The sequence below is a fragment of the Pollachius pollachius genome, assembly GCF_949987615.1.
Source record: "Pollachius pollachius genome assembly, chromosome: 19".
Taxonomy (NCBI): Eukaryota; Metazoa; Chordata; class Actinopteri; order Gadiformes; family Gadidae; genus Pollachius; species Pollachius pollachius.
In genome coordinates, this window is record NC_136952.1 from 4,724,200 (window position 1) to 4,746,151 (window position 21,952).

Below are 21,952 nucleotides of genomic sequence, written 5' to 3' on the forward strand. Positions count from 1 at the left end.
TAGATTAATAAGGTCGATTTGGTTTAAATTAACCCCTTCTGCAGTAAATCCATGAACACAATTCACCCCAGCCTGATGTGAAGTCTCGGATATGAAGACAAGCAGACACGGAAGACATCGGCTTCCGATTAGACGAATCGATAGACGATTAATGATATTGTTTATTAATTAATGAATTAAAGTACATTTATTTAACGTTGATAAACTGGCCGCAAAACCAGCGGCCAATGGCTGTGACAATCGCTGAAACAACCAACCGACGGTCGGAGGAGCTCCACCTACCCTGCAGCATGGCTGAGGTGGTGTAGTAGTTGAAGGGGACGTTCTTGGTGGTGTATCTCTCGGGGTCCAGGGAGCCCAGCTTGTCGCCCACCAGCACCGACTTGCCGGTCCCGGCGGAGCCCACCAGCATGACGGGCCGCCGGTGCTCCAGCAGGCGGTCCATGAAGTACCGCACCCTGATGGTCTCCGTGGTGGGCACCAGGCAGGCCTGCAGCACACACACACACACACACACACACAACGCACACACAAACACAACGCACACATACACACACACACAACGCACACACACATCAGACAAGCACACACATGGAGAGATATCCAACAAACACATTAAACTCTCCCCCAAAAAAGTAAATCGATACAGAGAGCCAGAGAGCCAGAGAGCCAGAAAGCCAGAGAGCGAGAGAGCCAGAGAGAGACTTCTTTAGAAATACAAATACCTGAAGTGGCAGATCCGTGTCCATTTCAAATTTGGGCACAATTTTGGACCAGGGCTCGAATTTCTTGGTCTCAGGGTCGATGTAGTAGTCAAAGACGGTCCCCTGGGATGGGAACTTGACCGTTTTGAATTCAGTCACCCACCACTTGCTGAACTCCACCCGGTAGTCTACCAACTGGCACACACACACACACACACACACACACACAGAATCAGGAGGTTTGAAATGGGAAAAAGGGTAGGTCTATAGGGTTACGTGTCAATATTACATAATGACTCCTCTCTCCTCCACTCTTTTGCCTCATAGATATGGACGGGGGGAAGGTGTGTGCAGGTAATTTCCCCAGTTGTGCTGAATGCAACCTGGCAGACAGGTAAATTACATAAGGAAGATGTGACACCTGAAAGCACAAAATAGATATGGCGCCCGATTCATTTAGGCAGACAGAGGTAACCGACACACACACACACACACACACAAACACACACACGGGTACATATGCACACACTCACACACAAACAGGCAAATGTACACACACACACACACACAAACAAATGCGCACAATCACATACACACACACACACGTAGACAAACGCACACACACAAACACACACACACACACACACACACATGTCGTCAGGTCTCCTCTACCCACTAACCAAGCCCCCGGCGCTGCAGTCAATAAAACCACTTAGCCTTTAAATGCAGCTCTGATGGGAAAATAAAGTGGAGCTCCCTCCTTCTTTTGATAGCAAAAAGAAATTCTAGCTTAGCAAGTAGCTTAGCAACCACACCAACAACAGGCTAATTTCCAGCCACGCCTTTCGAGGAAACGTTGATTTAAATCCTGCACGCCCAGCCACCACTTCCTGTCCAAGATGGCCGCTTTAGAGCTAGCTAATATCTTGTGGATGAAGCTGTGGCGTAGAGGTCTTCCTGGGATCTAAACCACGTCTAAACCCTGAAGCCTAACGGACCTGGGAAATCCTTTCTGAGATCCCATTTGATCCAAGAATTCAAAGATATATATACTGACCCGTTTTTCTTTTCGAGTTATTACAGACCCTAACCGGTGTATGTCCTAGAGGATAGAAACCCTCAACCCAAGACAATTTTATGTTTTTAGCATGAGAATGTTCAGTACCATTTTAATTAAAGTAATTAAAATGGTTCTGAAATACCATTCTAATGCTAAAAAATTCATTATGTTGATACATTACAAGGCAGCCTAATAAAAGGGGCTCAAAGGAACAGAAAGACCCGACGTGAACAGGCTACGGTTTTACTTTAAAAGATGTGATGTGCCTTTCTTATACGAGTCCAGCAACAGTCCACCTCCCGTAATACAACTTACCCATCTCTACTTAAAGCCTTTCATCCTCAAGTGGATGGAAAAGGGATACAAACATCACATATAAGTACAGCTAATGGAAACGAAGGCTTAGCGCACCTGGTCCTGGAACATGGCGCCCCCGAAGGCCCAGACGGTGGCGAAGACAAAGTAGAGCTCGTGGAGCTCCTTGGCACAGTCAGCCGGCGTGTTCTCCGGGGTCAGCAGACACTCCAGCAGGTGGCACAGCGTCTGCACCAGGCTCTGCTCCGGCACAGGGATGATCTGCTTGAACCTGGACCGAAAACGTACCGGACATCTTGTTTAGTGAGAGAGAACCAGAACCAGGACGAGACCCAAACATCATTTTTAATGAGGAAGTCAGTGAGTCAGTGAGTCAGCCGGTGTAGTTTATTTAGATAGCCCCCTAAACAGACAAGTAGCAAAGTGCTTCACAGGCGTTAAAGAAATTAAACACTCAAAAACACAAGACACTGTTGAAACTTCAAATTGTGCGCTGTCAACATTGACAAAACGGTTGCCTTAACTAATTTAATTGCTTGTCAAATACCCATCTCGAGGAGTCACCAAAGATTTCCATGAAAATCAATCTTGATTTTCCGCGTTAAAAAATTGCAAAAAAGCGAATAATAGCTTTTCCCAATTACTTGTTCACCTCCCATTTCTTCTTATGCTCATAGTATGTACATATATGCATACATTGAATAATGACATATAAAATGAGGACGTATTTGAGGGATAGTATGGTGCGCCTTCACCTTGATCTGATAGTTTCCAGGCAGCTTGGCAAGTACTTGTCGAATAGAATGGTCAGGTTGGCCTTCTCTGATTGGACCTCCCTTCTGTCAATCCAGCTGGACACAGGTGGGTTCCAGCCCAAGTCTGCTGGGTTTATATAGAGGATGCCTAAGGGGATGGAAGAGTCACTCTGGGTTCAGTCCCGGTTGCATTGACATGTGTGTGGGTGTGTGCCTATGTGTTTTTGTGCGTGCGTGCACGTCTTTATATGTGTGCTGATTGATTGATTGCTGATATCCATGTTATACTGTTCATGACTGAGTGGGTGTGCGCGCATGCGCGTGTGTGTGTGTGTGTGTGTGTGTGTGTGTGTGTGTGTGTGTGTGTGTGTGTGTGTGTGTGTGTGTGATGGATTCATATTCACATTTTAAATATGCGTGTGTCTGTGTGTGTGTGTATTTATGTGTATGTGTGTGTGTGAGAGCATACGCGTGTGTGTGCAGAAGTTTGCGCATATGTGTGTGTGTGTGTGTGTGTGTGTGTGTGTGTGTGTGTGTGTGTGTGTGTGTGTGTGTGTGTGTGTGTGTGTGTGTGTGTGTGTGTGTGTGTGTGTGTGTGTGTGGTACCTGCTCTGGACACGGTGGCTGGCGTGGCCGTGCGCAGGTGGCTGATCTCAAACACCAGCCTCATGGTGGGGTTCAGCGGGATGCGCTCATTACTGGCCAGGGTCAACACCTGTGGGAGAGTTCTGGTTCATATTTGTAGCACACCCCAAAAAGGAAATGTTATCATAATGATTTTTGACCTAACCCTAACCCGGGTCTGTCCCGAAACGACCGTGTTTTTTTTAGGGGAGAAACCCACCGAACAAGCACAGTAGGAAGTCTGCAGTTCAGAACACTGGCTGGTATCCACACACACACACACTAAGGCGCTGCCCGCGTTCACCACACCAGAACAAACCAGCGCAATGCAATACCAGCGCCTGATTGGGTCTATGCATATTGCCGCTTTGATAAGGGCAGAGAATATCTTGGCTTAATTGCCTCGCAAACAACGAGGTTCTGGTTGGTGAACCCAGGATGCGGACTGGAATGAGGGCTTTAATAATGTATGGCAGGGAGGGCTGGAGGACACCGCAGCGCTATTGGACGCTGCCGACCTGGAAAGTTGAACTAAAGTGAAGTCTGACTAAATGTGAGCCAGAGAGAAGCTGTACAGAGGCAGGACAATGGCAGGATTCACTCTACCTCAGACAGATGTAGTTATTCCCTATTTGTTCATATTCAAACACATGTGTAACGTAAAACCGTGAATCAAACAATATATTGACTTATAAGCAACCTTTTGCAGTAGTTTGCAAATTTTAACTTGTTTTTATTTGTAGCAGAAAAAAAATTGTTGCATGAATTGAGATTAATTTGATTCAATAATTAGCGTATCACTTCATTAATAAAAAAAAAAATGTAATCAATCAACAGCCCTTATTGTTTCATATGTCTTAATCTGATTGAATGCAAGCCAGGTAACAGCTTGACCCTAGAGCGACAGGACAACACTAGCTCTGCCCCCAGTATCACATGACCAAACCTTGTTGTCGTCCATGACTGTGTTGAGGGATTCTATCCACATGGGGTCGATGTCCCCGTCCAGAACGATCCACTTGGGCCCGGTGTGGCTGAGGTTAGCCAGCTCACGCATGATGTTGGAGAACAGGCCTGGAGGTAACAAGATAGACTTTCTCTAGTTAAACAGAGTGATAGAGGTACGATTTAAGAGCGATTGTTTGGAAGAAATGCCGAAGCCATCCATCAGCTATTCGTTCGTGAAATGCTCCATGAGAATATCTGTTTCAAGCGATAGCGCCGGTACCTGACTACATTTCTGACCAATCAGGGTATCTCTTCCCTGATTGGTTAGGGGTTTCTATCTTGTCTGTCAATCAAGACAATCTTGTGTGTGAGACGCTCAACGGCAGAGAAAGGAGGGGGCGTTATTTGGATTCCGTGGTTTCAAAATCTTGCTCTCTTTTGGTGACAGTAAGGTTTACTTTTTGACTAAATGTTGAAAGATTTTAACGTTTTTTACGCTAACAAATATTTTGAATATCGTCCATATTACCGTCCTTCCACTCCCGGGTGGAGGGGTTGATGATGCCGAACAGCTCGTCATTGGTCACGGCCTTGGGGTTGAGGTCCGCCCACACCGGGCGCCTCTTCATGTTCTGATAGGTCCTCTGCAGTGACCTCATCACCTGGCTCTTCCCCGTGCCGGCGTTCCCGATGACGAACACCGAGTGCCGCACCGCAAGCAGCTCCTCCAGCTGCACCACCTGGACACGGAGACACACAGGGGTTTAGTTCAGTTAGGAGGAGCCGGGGATCGAACTAGCAACCTACCGGTTACCAGCCAACCCGCTCTTCCTCCTAAGCCACATGTCGCCAGAGCAAGACACTAAATGATTACTAGAGCATGATTTATCTGTTTATCAACCGTTAGTTCATGCTTATTGCTGCATTAACTAATGTTACTTAATGGGTAATTAAGTTACCCTCCTTGTAAGGTTTTCAGAAACCATGTAGACTCACAGGTAAAGATCCCTGCTCCATTCCCAAATTGATAACCTATGCAATCATGAATTGTTATGATTTTAGCAACCAGCAACAGAAACAATCCATATTTGGCACAGTGCACAACAATGAGTACGGGACTTAAATAAAGCCTCAAGTCTATGCCCAAGACTCATTAATATTCAGACCTTCATAACTTTTAGATAAAATATTGTCAACCAGGACCTTGCAAAACACACAATACAAAAGTTGAACAAGCCCACTAAGGTTCTAACCAAACAAAGACTAAAAGTATTGGCTTTGTATTAAGACAATTAAATAACATTTTTATGCATTCAGCTACCGAAAACCACCTAAAGGCCTTTAAAGGAACTACATGCTAGTCTTTGCCATAAACCACCTTTATGCCTTTAGAGGAACTAGATGCTGGTCTTTGCCATAAACCAACTTTATGCCTTTAGAGGAACTACATGCTAGTCTCTACCGTAAACCACCTGATGGCCATTAGAGGAACTACATGCTAGTCTTTACCACAAACCACCAAAGACGGCGAGAGGAATAACATGCTAGCCTCTTCCATCTTCTTCTTCTCTAACCCAAACAGACGGTCCTGTCTGCCACTTGTTCTGTGCTGCATAATGCTGCCGATTTATATGCGCTCCTGTGGGCCCGACCCGGTGTATAGGAGGCAGGGGTAAGGTCTGGCTCACTGCAATGCAGCACCGCAACACGCCACTCATAGACAGCAGCAGTTCCCACAGTTCGCATAAACACACAGTGTATGTGTGTGTGTGTGTAGAGGAGAGGGCGAGCTCAAGAATGCCGGCTTTGAGGATCATGGAATGGAGTTCAGCTGTCTTTATCCAACAGTTCGACAACTGTCTCTCTCTCTCTCTTTCTATTGCTGTCTATCCCTCCCTTTCTCTTTCTCTCTCTCTCTTTCTCTATCTCTCTGTGTCTTCTCTCTCTCTCTCTCACTCTCGATCGATGCCTTCGACCTGCCCCCCCGTGGCACGTACTCCCGATCCATTGATTGAGAAGCCACCCCCCTCCCTCCTCGAAGACCGTCGACTAATTACCTTACGGCTTTCATGTGGATCTGTGTGTGTGTCTGTGTGTGCGTGCGTGTGTGCGTGCGTGCATGTGTACCTGTGAATGAGCCTGCCAGTGTCACAGAGTTTATGCTCTCTCTCATTCTCTCTCTTTATCTCATCCCGCGGCCCTCTTTTGTCCACATTTCTAAAAGGGTGGTCCAAACAAAAGCGGTAAAGGTTCGGGCTCTCTGACGGTGGTGATGGGGTCGACGGAGGTGAGGTGACGTAGGCGTTTCGGGGGGGGGGGTGGGTCCGGGGGTCTACCCATTGACTGCGTGTTTCCACACCGCCTTTTGTCCGGATGTTTATTTCCACGAGTGTCCCGCTCTCCGTGTCAGGCGGGGGGGGGGGGGGGGGGGGGGGGGGATGGGGGGGTTAAGTGGCTCGACGCAGGGGGCGACGCCCCGGCTGATGGAGAGTTATTATGGGGTGCCGCTGTCTGCTTGACCCCGGGGCAGATTGCACATATTTCCCCGCGGTGCCGCGTTCATCTGTCAGCGACACATAATGCCCCCTCTCAACACGCGTGTACAGCGTGTATACAAACTGCGTGTTTGTGTGCGGCCTCACGTATGTGTGTGTGTGTGTGTGTGTGTGTGTGTGTTTGTGTATGTGTGTGTGTTGCGTGCGCATGTATGTAATGACTACGATTCAGGGGGCCGGCAGGTCCGGCACCTGCGTGGCGTCCGCAGCATTACCGCGGGGTTTTCAGCGGTATTTGCTCCATTCATCCCGGTCGCGCTGACCTGCGTGACAGTAATGTCTATTTCCCCGTGAAACTCTCTTCCGATACGGAGGTAAATAGCTTTCGGAGGGAGCCCCCATCCGTCTGGGAGATTGCGGGGACTCTAATCTGGGCCTAACTGTTAATGATGGAACCCGGTACAGGAGGGGAGCGGCGCGAGGCGTCACTGTAGCATCGGGGCCTCCCTCCCCGGCAATCAACCCTCACTGGGCAGAGAAGAGAGCTGACTACCGGGCAGCAATCACAATGAGGAGCTCAATACATCACACTGACCCGTGGGGGGGGGGAGACACAGACACAGAGAGAGAGAGAGAGAGAGAGAGAGAGAGAGAGAGAGAGAGAGAGAGAGAGAGAGAGAGAGAGAGAGAGAGAGAGAGAGAGAGAGAGAGAGAGAGAGAGAGAGAGCAAGACAGGAGAGGGAGAGAGAGAGAGAGAACAAGAGAATGAGAGAGAGGGACAACCAGAGAGAGACAAATAGAGAGGGAGAGAGCTAATGAGAAAATGCGAGAGCAAGAGTGAGGGATAGTGGATGGAAAGACATGAAGAGGGAGAGATAGAGAAAGAGAAAGGGATAGACAGCAATAGACAGACAGGGAGACAGAGTAAGAGAGAGATTGATAGAACGAGAGACAAGGATAGGATGCCACAAGGGCATTCCAGTTTTACTTTCTAGTTCTTCCTCAATGTCTCTCTATGTGGTTTATTGGTTTCAGCAGAATAACACATCATGAGACTCCACCATCATCTCAGAACAAAGAAATAAAACTCACCATTTAACTATCTTTCAACCTTGAAATTATGAAAGATTTTTAGAAGATGTGGCTGTGGATGTATTGCAACACTTGTTAAGAAAATAGACAGTGGGGGGCTGTTTCCTAGCTGTCTAACTGACACGGCAGCTTTGAGGTGGAAATAGCAGCAAACTTGAAGAAAACGAAGTTTAACTAAGAAAAATATCTCGAATTGACTAAACTTGTGTGCTGCTAACTCTACCTCAACGCAGGTCTGTCCTCATATAACGACGACAAATAAGGGAACAATGCATTGTGCCTGCGATCCAACACACACGACAGGGACACACAAAGTAAAAAAAACACACAAAACACACCAACCGGCGTCCTTTTTCGGAGGCGGTGCTCACCTTGAGGACAAAGTTGTCCTCGGCCTGCAGTTTGAGGTCCAGCACGGAGTCTCTGACCCTCTTCTCAAAGTCCATGTCCCTCTTGCGCGGGACGTCCAGGGCGGGGAACAGGTCGCCGATCAGCCCCATGAACACGGGCATGTCGTCGGTCACGATCTTGGGGATGTTGAAGTCCCGCAGCGCCCTCATCAGCACCTGGTCCTCCGGCCGGCCCGGGTCGCCTCGCTTCAGCGCGCCCGCCACCACCAGCACCGACTTGATGGCTCGCAGGCCCCAGTCGTAGTGGTCCTGGAGGGGGGGGGGGGGGGGGGGGGGGGGAGGCACCGATCACACACGCACACATTGATCAAACAAAGTCACACAGACACACACCCGCACAATCTCTCACACAAAAACACACACACAGTGTAATCACAAGAGCAATCACACAAATTGAATAAATGCACACGCATACACACCCGCACAAACACACACACACACACACACAATGAACAAACACTGTGTGGATTTCTCTTCTGCTGCCCTGGGAAAAACTCCAGTCAATATAATGACGGTAAGATGTTTTCACATGAAACATATTGTTCCTCTTCCCCTGAGTTAACAGTGCAATAAGGAACACACCCCGAAGGGAACGTCTGCAATTAATCAGAGCATTCAGATATATCGAAGCTATCAAATGTTTGAACTATTCAATATTCAGAAGCATATGCCTATGCGATTCGTCGATTTAAAAGGGCAATCCTGCGCTTGGCATTCAACTCGCACAGAGGAATTGTGTTGTTGTTTTTATATACGTTTTCCAAAGAGGGGCGACGTCCGGTCAATTGAAAAACAACTTATTCTCTTGAGGAACTACAATTTAAATTTGCTTAATAAAACTGGCTCACGGTCAATGAAAAAGTCAAGAGATTTATCACAGTCCCTGAACGGCATCCTCCGTGGTCCAACATTCATTCATCAGAGTACGCAAACCAAGATGCTCCCAAACTCAATTACCGTCTCCCTGGTGGGCTATCTTAATATCTAGCTGTGGGTAGCAGTGGCCCGACCAACACCACACAACGCAGTGTAGGCATCCCGGATCTACTGGGTCGGCCGCTGGGGCGTGCAGAGGGGCCAGGACACTCTGTGTGCTTCCAAGGTGTTCAGAGTGTCTATAAGCAGGAGGCATTTTCTTATGTGTCAAATAGCCCCCCCCCTGTGCAATCTCTCAGACAGACTGAACAGAAAATGTCCCCAGGATGTTTTAAGGAACGAAGTGAGCATAAATGAGCAAGTCACAAAACAGAGAGACAAGAATACAAAACAACATAATAATTAAAAAAATAATATTATACATTTATTTATATCAGATTTTGTTCAGCATTCTTATTTAACTTGTATGAATTATTTATAGAAAATAACAAACAGATTCCCCAACCCGAGGCTGTGCCTCAAAAACCCATGAAAGGGTACGCCCTGTGTTTGACATCTCCCGCCATGACTCAGCCGACCGGCCGAGACCGGTTCAGGTCTGAACGCTCGCCGGGGGCCCCCCCTGAAGGACTCCTTACCGCTTGGCCCTGCCATGTGATCTATAAACAACCCTGAGCATCTTCTTATCCTCCCTCTCTCTACTCACTTCAGAGTCCTGCTGCTCCGCGGCCAACGCAGCAGCTGACAGCACTGATTAGCAGAGCCGCCGGCCCCCGTCTGGAGCCCGGCCCTCTGATTGGTGGAATCAGATCGGCGAGGTGGTTTGTTGGGATGAAAAATTGAAATTTCCTCGGTGCAGTCAGTCGGCTGTCTGCACAGCCCGCATCATCAGCAGGGAGCAGCAAACCTGTCTCGCTGGTTCTGGACCCAGCTCGCGCTCCAAATTAGTCTGGGTGGACTAGATCAATGACATTATCTGATGCATCATACGTTTGTGTGGAGTTTATTAATACTATTTATAAAAATGTTGTATATGAATATGTGATTTATTTGTGGGGCATAACAATGATATGTAAAGCCTATAAGATCATGTGTAATAAACTTGTGTGGAGCAAATCAATTTATATAATATATGAAATGCTATATGTGTGTGAAGCATATCAATTCTAATTAATAATATATACGTGTGGAGCATGTCAATTATATTTATATAACAATACATGTTAAATATGTGTGGAGCAATCAATTAAATTTATGTAATATAATATACACTATTTATTGTGTGGAGCATATCAATAATATTCCCACCACCTCTTTCTTCTTCACATTTGTTTCATCAGTTTTGTTGAACTCAAAAGGAAGCAGACAAATGGCCAGGTCTTCCAGGAAGCCCTGTTTGAATGACTTCCAGGTGATGACTCCCAGTGCATGACAATGACACCCTCTCTGCTCCCAACCAAAGGCAGAGGAAAACCTTAGGACTCGTGTTTGTCGGAAAAAAAAAACTCTCTAAGTGTTTTGAGCCCGACTCCGGGCAAAACTTTGTTCGTGATCATTGAACCGATGACCCGAGCGGGCAAAATAAAGAAAAACCCCATCGCCGAAGATGGTGTTAAGAATAACAAACATTTGCTATTTCATACTTAGCCTGGGAAGTGCCCGAAAAGCTGAGAAACGCAGTACTGTGGAAACCACTTGTTCCACTGAGCCGAGTGCTTTCCCCGACTCATTGGCTCGCATTGATTTGCAGCCACGACCCGCGAGAATACACAGTACAGCAGCATTTGGTTAATTATCATCTGATTTCATTACCGCTAAATTGCTAATGTCGAAATACACTTGAAAAGGAGACAACGGCCAACAACGGCGCAGAAGTAGGAGAGAAAAAAGGGAACTTTCTTACTGTAGAGAGAATCTGTGCTTTAGAGAAAACATTGATAATAGTACTTTGCCATGGCACTTAAACAGGCATTGTAATCGCAATGTATTCATCTCTAATTGCAACATCTCAAAACCCCACAGTCAGAGTTGGGCGATTCCGTTGCTCATATTAGTCCCCAATCAGAGCGATATAAAGACATCATAAATATTTAAAATCTCTGGTTAGCATCCGCAGCATTTATTGTTCTGACATTGAGCTGTGACAAAAATGTCCAAACACTCCGCAGTTGACATTTCCCGTGCATGTAACCCATTGTCGAGCGCGTTAGTGAACGTCCCTTATGGCCTGAATGCTGGGCGGTTGGAATCTCATCAAAAGCAGCTTTAGAATTAAAATGTCAAATGTGTGCGTGGTGATGTGTGCTGGTATGCATGTTTCAGTGTATATGAATGCCTGTCCTTGCCTGTAGCTGCAGTGTGTGTATTAAGGTTTGGCTTCAGTTCTGTCCTTGTGTGTGTGCGACTGTGCATGCGTGTGTGTATTTAATGTGTGTTTTTAAGTGTGTGTGTGTGTGTGTGTGTGTGTGTGTGTGTGTGTGTGTGTGTGTGTGTTTAATGTGTGTTTTTATGTGTGTGTGTGTGTGTGTGTGTGTGTGTGTGTGTGTGTGTGTGTGTGTGTGTGTGTGTGTGTGTGTGTGTGTGTGTGTGTGTGTGTGTGTGTGTTTTATATGCGAGTGTGCGCTTGTGCATTTGCGTGCGTGCGTGTGTGATGAATATCCTGTTGCTGCGTGTGTCTGAGAACATGTCCAGTGCATGCATGTGTGAGGGAGGTGGATTGGGGTTCATTTCAAACCCAAGCCTCAGCCCTATCTGTCCAGGTCTGCAGTATCTACATAGAGAGCAGCTCTAGGTGTCTGGATCTATAGTACCTACATAGAGAGCAGCTCTAGGTGTCCAGGTCTATAGAACCTACATAGAGAGCAGCTCTAGGTGTCTGGGTCAATAGTACCTACATAGAGAGCACCTCTAGGTGTCTGGGTCTACAGTATCTACATAGAGAGCAGCTCTAGGTGTCTGGATCTATAGTATCTACATAGAGAGCAGCTCTAGGTGTCCAGGTCTACAGTATCTACATAGAGAGCAGCTCTAGGTGTCTCGATCTATAGTACCTACATAGAGAGCAGCTCTAGGTGTCCAGGTCTACAGTATCTACATAGAGAGCAGCTCTAGGTGTCTCGATCTATAGTACCTACATAGAGAGCAGCTCTAGGTGTCTGGGTCTATAGTACCTACATAGAGAGCAGCTCTAGGTGTCTGGATCAATAGAACCTACATAGAGAGCAGCTCTAGGTGTCTGGATCTATAGTACCTACATAGAGAGCAGCTCTAGGTGTCCAGGTCTATAGTACCTACATAGACAGCAGCTCTAGGTGTCCAGGTCTATAGTACCTACATAGACAGCAGCTCTAGGTGTCCAGGTCTATAGTACCTACATAGAGAGCAGCTCTAGGTGTCTGGGTCTACAGTATCTACATAGAGAGCAGCTCTAGGTGTCTGGATCTATAGTATCTACATAGAGAGCAGCTCTAGGTGTCCAGGTCTACAGTATCTACATAGAGAGCAGCTCTAGGTGTCTGGATCTATAGTACCTACATAGAGAGCAGCTCTAGGTGTCCGGGTCTACAGTACTAAAGAAAGCAGCTCTAGGTTTCCGGGTCTATAGTACCTATGTTCTGAAGGTTTGCATATGTTCATATTGTTGTCCCTTTAATTGCATAAAAGGGCAATTATAGTTCATACTTGCAGGGATTAAACGTTTATTTTATTTGTTGTGTTAAATCATACTGTACTAATTGATTTTACGTTAATGGGGTATTGTATTATTCATTTCTTTTGTTTGCCTTTTTATTATGTCAGTTTGGTCCATGCAACAAGTTTGGGCATGTTGTGTATTTGTTTGTAATGAGACCTACCTGCGCGGAGTGATTTAGTCTACCGGTGATACGGTCACTCGCGCAGTCAATTAATCAGTTAATTAATTAATTAATCAGTCAATTAATTAGTCTTGCGTAGTCGGCCACTCGCAAAGGGTTTTTTTTTGCTAGCAACCTGCGGTTGGAGGCTGCGCGGTGCGGACGTGGAGTCGAGGGCTGTAGCGGGTTGGAATATTCGTGTGTTTCGTGCTGTCGGCAGCACGGTGTATCGGCAGACGGAGGTGCGTTTGCCGTCCGTTCGCCCGCTAGTGTTTCTCGCGGTGAAGAGCGCTATCCAGGAGCATGCGCTCGCGGCCCAGTCGCCAGAGGGACCCAGGAAGAGGCTGGTCTCCCTCGATCCAGACGAGGTTCGTGAGGCGGGTTCAAACCCCCCCTACCAGGCAGAACCGCCGATCTTCACCCCATCTACAAGGGAGGTGTCCCCCCTCTCCAACGCCCCCCCGTTTCGACTCACCCCCTTTCCCCTCCCCCACTCCACGTGCACCAACGATCCAGCGGCGCCGCACTACGCGCACGAGGACATTCGTTAGGCCCACAGAGGGGCCTCAGGTCGGACTGTCTGTGTGGGTGCGGGCTGTGTGATTGGGTTAAAGGGAGGGTACAGCATCGGGGAGGTAGAGTGTGAGTGTGTATTGAAGTGTTTATATGGCAATGTGTTCAATGTGTATCTCTAGGGCAGTTTATTGTCTGTATTAAATTGTTAAACGTAGTTTTTGGTCTCCTCTCACTCTTAGTTAAATACGTAAACAGGTTTATTATATTATTTGGTTATAAATTCCTTGAGTCAGATTACATCCCTTTGGTAATTATACAGTCCTTTATAGGCTCCGGTACTTTCTTCAGTACAACCTATATAGAGAGCAGCTCTAGGTGTCCGGGTCTACAGTGCTAAAGAAAGCAGCTCTAGGTGTCTGGGTCTATAGTACCTATATAGAAAGCAGCTCTAGGTTTCCGGGTCTATAGTAACTACTTAGAGAGCAGCTCTAGACGTGCGGGTCACCAGTACCTGCTTGGACAGCAGCTCCTTGCAGAGGGTGTAGAGGGTGATGAACTTCCGGGCCAGCACCCGGGCCTCCAGGAAGCCCTCGGCCACCAGCATGATCTCACAGATGAGCTCGAAGTCCGGCACCACCATAGCACAGGGCCTGCAGGAGCGAAGGGAAGCCCGTTAAGAAACAGCGGGGGCCGCGGGGGGCAGGGACACGCCAGGATCGATACGAAGCGGTGTTCAGGGCCGATGCTGACACCGAGGTTTTTGCAGATACATAAAAACCAGGGAAGGTGGGATACCTCACATGGGAGGCATCGGGTCATTTGTTTGTGGGTTTGGTTGCATTCGTTAGTGGGTGTGGGGACTGGGATAGGATTTATAGACGCGTTCTTTGGCCCAAACAGAGCATCAGGGGAGGGCACAGGGGTGTGTGAAGGGCTTGTGGGATGCATTGGCCTCACGGCCATTTTGATCATTGGGGATAGCATTAATATCATGGGTAATGAAACCGAGTTGTAGGCTGGAATTATACTTAAATCACAGTAAAACACATCGTAAAAAACGACAGGACTCGTCGAGATAGTGGAAACGTTTCTTCCCCGTTAGCATCAGTTTCCCCGTCATTAAGCGCTTTTATATCACATTGGAGTCGCTACAAAACAAAGTTATAGTGTGGAAGAAGTCTATTAGAGTGCAGAGTAGCTATAGGAATCAGAAATACAAAGCGAACATTTTAATTATTATACATTTATATTTTTGGAGTTAGCGGGCTCCTCGAAACAGTTCCTGGTTGACATCACCTGGCGGATCAGGTGGGTTCTAAAGGCCCCCCAGGTGGGTTCTGAAGGTGGTTCCTGACGGTTACCTGAACAGAGCCTTCAGGTTCTCAGGCAGCTCCGTCCTCCCGGCGTAGCCCGGGTTCATGGTGATGAAGATGCCCGTAGAGGCGACCAGGTTCACATCCTCCCCCATGAAGTTGAACCTCGTCATCTTGTCCCGGATGGCGTCCTGAATGCTTTTCACCTGTACGTCGTGGACGGAGAAGGTCAGAGGGAGCCAAGAAGGAGGAAAAGATACCTGTACGCCCAAGTGCGTGGGAACTGATTTGATGCAGGGTTTGGGGGGGGGGGGGGGGTGTGATGCACGATGATGTTCACATGCCAACAAGTGTTCCAACAAAGGTTTGACGTTGATTTCGCCGTGGTCACACACCCGAGTAAATAAAGGATATAAAGTTGGAATAGTCGATGTAGCGTTACTTTCGGAAATTTAGCATTTTGGAAATATGACAGCGCACAACCCAGTTCATCGGTAACAGTCTGCTAAATTGTCACGCCGCATGCGTTGGGGTATTTCTGTCGAGGGCTCTTCTCCCCTGTCGGGTTTATGATTGAGTGACTAAAGAAAAACAAAGGAACACTTTTTTTTTTTTGCCTAATTGTCCCGGTTTGAACTTTTATGAATTTAACATGTGGTGGAGAGGGCGTGAGCAGCAGTAGGCTAAAAATAAATTAAAATAATTGTTAAAAGTCTCTTCACGGATGAGTCTCCAGAATCAGACACACTCGACACTACAATAGGAATGTCCCGGAACAGAGCGAACAACTGGAAACAAACCGAACCCTTGCCCAAAACATGGAGTGGAATCAAAAGCGTTGAAGAGGTTTTGAAGCATCAGAGATGCAAAAGCGATGCTTAAGTAGCCTAAAAACATGATGGGCGATTTAACACACTCACAAACACACGCACAAACGCACGCACCAAAAGTCCCACACACGCACGGAAGCACGCAAACGCGTGCACACACACACAGCTTATCGTTTTGTTATTTGCTAAATTATACAATTATCCTTGATATTTCAGGCAGATTGTAGATAACGCAGTGCAATCCCTTGGTGCCCTTTAGCTTGATTGTATCTGTTTTAATCCTGACTGGAGGTTCGGGGAGCTACGTCGCTACGCTAAGTTCAGCGTGGGGCCAGACTCCCGAAAGTTCATCTCACTCCAGCTCCGTCTGTCTGGCAGGCTTCCGTGTTTTCTCGGTCTCGTGGAGATCGCCCCGCGTCGACGACGCTAACCCTAACCCCGAATAACAAATGTGTGATTGCGTCCGTGATGCAACAGCTGTTCACACTTTCGGGCCGATGGATTCTACGTTCTGGCTGCTGTTGTCGGGGAGCGGTCTCTGTACAGGGAGGGTGGCTGGGCTTGAGTGGCTGGGGGGGGATGGGTGGTTGGGGGGCCCCGAGAAGTTTCTGACAGCAAACACAGCTGGAGTTTGATGCTCCGCTGCTCCTCCAAGGCCTACTTCATCAGCCTCCCTCGTACCAACACACACACAATTACAGACTCACACACACACACACACACACAGACACACAACCACACACACACATGTAGAGAACACACACAAAGACATTACACCCACACACACACTCGTACACACACACCACCAACAGCACCGTGATTTATTATTCATTATGTCACGCATAACGCCCATCCATTCTTCTGGCACTTTAAAATTCTCTCAGCCGTGGACTTCAATGGCTTAGTGCTGCTTGACTTTCATTGCTGCTTACAAGCGAGCGAGGGGAAGGGAGGGGTGGGAAAGAGGGTAGGGAGGACCGGGGAGGGGGAAGGGAGGGGAGGGAGAAGAGGGGAGGGGGAGGGAGGAGAGGGGAGGGAGGACGGGAGGGGAGGGGAGGGAGGAGAGGGGAGGGAGGAGAGGGGAGGGGAGGGAGGAGAGGGGAGGGAGGAGGGGAGGGAGGACTGGGGAGGGGAGGGAGGAGAGGGGAGGGAGGACGGGAGGGAGGAGAGGGGAGGGAGGAGAGGGGAGGGGAGGGAGGAGAGGGGAGGGAGGAGAGGGGAGGGAGGAGAGGGGAGGGGAGGGAGGAGAGGGGCGGGAGGACTGGGGAGGGGAGGGAGGAGAGGGGCGGGAGGACTGGGGAGGGGAAGGGAGGGGAGGGAGGAGAGGGGAGGGGATGGAGGAGAGGGGAGGGAGGAGTGGCGAGGGGGAGGGAGGAGAGGGGAGGGGAGGGAGAGAGGGGAGGGGAGGGAGAGAGGGGAGGGGAGGGAGAGAGGGGAGGGAGGACTGGGGAGGGGAAGGGAGGGGAGGGAGGGAGAGAGGGGAGGGAGGACTGGGGAGGGGGAGGGTGGGGAGGGGAGGGAGGGAGGGAGGGGAGGGAGGGGAGGGAGGGGAGGGCCGGGGGGAGAGGGGAGGGAAGGGGAGGCGAGGGCAGGGAGGGGAGGCGGGGGAGGTAGAGGAGCGGAGGGAGGTAGGGGGGAGGGGGGTACCCTATGTGTGGTTACAGGGCTGGAGATGAAGAACGATCCAGCCCGTTATCATCCCCGGTTATCATCACCAGCTGAATCAGCACCTTCCGTCATCCCCGCCGCCCTTATGATAGCCCCATCATACTATACACATAAATATATATATATATATATATATATATATATATATATATATATATATATATATATATATATATATATATATATATATATATATAAATACACGAGGGGATGGTCACATTCATTTGGAGCCATACCCTCCAGGGATTATCTGGGATCCAGTGGTGTATGCCATGGCAGAAAGGCGTGGAGTGAAGCCTTGCTCCGGCGTCTCCTGACGGAGGTATTCTATCGGAGAGAGAAGCTCATTCCCCTGAGTGGATGAAGTTTTAAGGGAGATTTCAAAGGGATTTTAATAAGTGTATTTCTACAGCGGCCGGTCTACACAGCGTAGATCTGAAGCGTCGGTGTCTGCAGACAGGATGTTTTAGCTTGTTCTCCCACCGGGAGTAGTGCGGGGCAGAGTTTTGGGTTCGCCGTTCGCCATGACATGCTTACAGAAGCCATTCTCCAGCGACGTGGAGAACAAAATATGCAGCGAAAGAAAGTTAAACACCACTTTCACTCAGATTTGAAGTTTTTATGCCATGAGAGTTCATATTATTACAGCTTGTGGCAACTTTGGAGAAACCAGCCGGGGTAAGCTAGATTTTGAAAGTATCCAATTAAAACATTGCTACCCCTCCCCCAAACCCCAGGACTATCTAGCTAGCTTAAGCAATAGCTCTTTTCGCCTAGCATTGTCCCGAGACTCTGGTCTCGTGGTCAATAAGTGACCGGGCAGATTGCGATAGGTCCCCGGATAAGTAGACAGAAAGACAGGTCATCCGACAGCCACGAGATACCAACTCTTTTGATTTTGTTTTTGTCAGAGCTTTTGATTTATTGATTGCTGCCGGGGATGTAAACAGATTTTCAACAAATATGACAAAAACAATACATCTAAAATAAATTGCCTAGGCCGGCTTTAATCTCAAGTGTGATTTGTGAGACCTTCGATTCCCCGGGGGGGTGACATCGAGGGGGTGGGTCTGAGAGGGTGGGTGTGGTGGGGTGTGTGAGTGAGAGTGTTTATATGGGTGTCTGTGTGTGAGTGTGTGAGTTTATGTGCCCGCGCGTGTATGGATGTGTGTTTGGCATTGGCTGTGTGGCACTGGCAGTGGGGGTATGGGGTTGGGGGGGGGGGCTGCATGAGGACTTGCTGAGCCGCTAAGACCGGGGAAGGGGAGGGGGGGGTTTAAATAAAAGCGAGTTCCAGGGTAAGGAAGGAATGGAAGATGACAGACGACGCGGGCTTCCTCTGCCAGCGCTGCAGAATATGCGACTGATTTCTCCAAGGGGTCCGCCGTACCACAGCGCCCATCAAGTTCAGTCGGAGCGCGCGTTTCAATACACACACAGAATACTAACGGGGGGAGGGGCACGGCCGGCGGAACGAGGGGATGGGGACAGCTTTATGTTGAGTCTGGACACCGGACAACATACAAACGACAACGATGAGACGGTGGATTCAAACTGCCGTCTGTTACTTGGTTAGCGAGAAGGTGAGTTAGCTGGTTAGCCGGTTAGCGAGTAAGTCTCACATTAGACTTTCGATTGGTAATCTTTTGGATTCATAATCTAAAGTCTTATAGCGGATCCACTCAAATCTGCAGTAGGGCCGAGATCGTTTATTGGCCTGTGGCATGTGCCACCGCGACCACTGACATACCATGGCATATGCCGTTCAGGAACGGCATATGCCATTCAGGAACGGCATATGCCGTTTAGGAACGGTAACTGCCGTTCAGGTGGAACGGCATATGCCGTTTAGGAACGGCACATTCCGTTCTGGAACGGTACGTGCCATTCGGGTGGAACGACATATGCCGTTCAGGAACGGTAAGTGCCAGATAAGTGCCAGGCACTAAATCTCTGTTATTGATTAGTCAGACCTGTTTAGGTGGCTAGGCTAACTACCGTCACCGGAGCAAGTCTGGCTGTTTTCAAAAGTATCTGTCATTTCAAAAGCAACAACAAACAGATCGCACATATACTAACAACAGAACGGACACGAGAAACGTATAAATCCCTTTATTTACGGCGTTATGTTGTGATATAGTGTCGATAAAGACCAAATATATATAGCTTTACATTTACGGCAATACTTGTCTTGAAATGATACGGAGGAGGCGGGGCGTGCTGGTGTCATATACCATTGTTGGGAACGGCACTTACAGTTCCTGAACGGCATATGCCGTTCCACCCGAACGGCATTTACCGTTCCAGAACGGCATTTGCCGTTCCTGGACGGCATATGCCATTCCACCTGAACGGCAGTTACCGTTCCTAAACGGCATGCCGTTCCACCTGAACGGCAGTTACCGATCCTAAACGGCATATGCCGTTCCTGAACGGCATATGCCATGGTATGTCAGTGGTCGCGGTGGCACATGCCACAGGCCAATAAACGATCTCGGCGTCTCTCTAAATCTGGGTAAAAGGGCATTTTATATTTGGTATGACCAATCTTGTAGCTGGAGGTTGGGGATCGAACAACGAACACAAACCCGGCCAACGCTGGTAACCTCTCCCGGTGGGAAGACGAGCTAAAACATTCTGTCACCGGGAAGCCCGCGTTATAAGAAGAAATGTCTGCATAGGTTTCGAACAACACCAGTGTGGACTGTAGCCACTGCTGAAACACACTCATTAAAATCCCCTTCTGAGCGGAATATCTCCGTACCCAAACGGGAAACCCGGGGTGACTCTGCCCCTTGTTGTTTTTGGTTCCCGGCCCATACACTGTGCCATTTCCCCAGCAGTCCCTCTATAACAAAGTAGGACCGCTGTGTCCCAGGCGACGAGGTCCTCGCCCGTTAAACGACGAGTCAGAGAGCGAGTCACTGCGAGGTCGGGTGACCTCGTGCCTCTCACCTGAACGGCCACCACGGAGAGCACCTCCACCGTGATCCGGTTGAACTCGTCGAAGCAGCCCCACGCGCCCGTCTGGGCCAGCCCCTTGTAGATGTTTCCACAGGACTGGTGCACGAACACACACACACACACACACACACACACACACACACACACACAGGGAGAAGGAGAGAGGTATGTTAGGCAGGTGATTGTTTGCCTGGCACTCCGTCATACAACGCACACAAAACATCAAACAGAAGTACGGGAGTATCTTTCTCCGCATCAACCTCTTTTACAATGGTGTGTATAATTTATTTGATGATTGTTTTAGCGGCTGAAAACAGGGAGAGGATGGCTGCTGGTGCAATAAGGATTGCACTTGCATCACGAGCACTAAAAATCAATCAAAATCCCACGGCTGTCAGATACTGTTCAATAACTATGATGGCCGCTTCTGCAGCTGCTTAACAAGGCTGGTTACACACTGGGGGGGGGTCAAGAAGGAGGGGAAGGGGGTGGCAACTCGGAGAGGCTGGATGATAAAGGCAGAGATGGCCAATTAGATGATGATACAGATGGAGAAAAAAAACTGCTTTTGGTATAATATAAGCGCTTCACTGAGGGGAACTCTGGAGGAGAAGGAGAGCAGGAGAATAATATCTCACGCTGGATGACTGGAGGAAGGGCGTTGAGGAGGTACAACGTCACAACAACACACAAGAAACTAAGTAGAGGCAAAAAGGGTTTAAAAAGGTACAGCCACCCTCTCTCTCTCTGTCTCTCACTTAATCCTCGCATGTCTCTCTCACCACAACACTGTCTTGATTTCGGCATCTTTGCATGTCTCTCTCTCTTTTTCTACTGTTTAAGTGTGTGTGTGTACATTGGAATAAGGTGCACCTGTGGTTTTTCTGTGCACGTTTGTTGTCAAGACGATGTTTCGCTCCCGGCCCTGTTCCTCCAGGAGAATGTAAACAAACCTCTCTCTCTCTCTCTCTCTCTCTCTCTCTCTCTCTCTCTCTCTCTCTCTCTCTCTCTCTCTCTCTCTCTCTCTCTCTCTCTCTCTCTCTCTCTCTCTCTCTCTCTCTCTCTCTCTCTCTCTCTCTCTCTCTCTCTCTCTCTCTCTCTCTCTCTCTCTCTCTCTCTCTCTCTCTCTCTCTCTCTCTCTCTCTCTCCTCTGTATGTGACTGTGTGTCACCAGGAGTAATATATTGCCATGACATACCTTCCTTAGAAGTATGATCAAGATGTCGCCCACAAACCACTCTCTATGCAGGAAGTGCATGCACATAGTTGGATGTTTTGGCATGTGTGCGCGACTGCGCGTGTGTGCGCATGAGAACGTATACATCCACACCGTCCATGTGTATGTGCAATCATCTGTGCTTGCTTACACAAGTCGGTGTGGAAGCAAGGGCACTGATGACACGCCTCACCAAAGGAAGAAACCCAGCTATTGAAGTGTGTAACTCATCTGCTATTCCTTTAAGACGAAGAGCAGGGAGGGGCGTGTGTGTGCGGGGGGGGGGTGAGCAAACAGGAGATGAAAATGGAA

General features: G+C 48.5%; 1 protein-coding gene across 1 annotated transcript in view; it reads right to left on the minus strand.

The window, feature by feature from the left end:
- dnah9 (dynein, axonemal, heavy chain 9) overlaps window positions 1–21,952 on the minus strand; it is a gene marked incomplete at both ends in the record, with an annotated part of 145,259 nt that overhangs the window by 84,766 nt on the left and 38,541 nt on the right. The window contains 11 exon segments of the mRNA XM_079756784.1: window positions 283–490; window positions 726–899; window positions 2,176–2,350; window positions 2,835–2,982; window positions 3,441–3,549; window positions 4,405–4,532; window positions 4,936–5,146; window positions 8,365–8,652; window positions 14,161–14,299; window positions 15,011–15,168; window positions 20,416–20,520. Coding sequence (XP_079612910.1) covers window positions 283–490; window positions 726–899; window positions 2,176–2,350; window positions 2,835–2,982; window positions 3,441–3,549; window positions 4,405–4,532; window positions 4,936–5,146; window positions 8,365–8,652; window positions 14,161–14,299; window positions 15,011–15,168; window positions 20,416–20,520 — 1,843 coding nt within the window.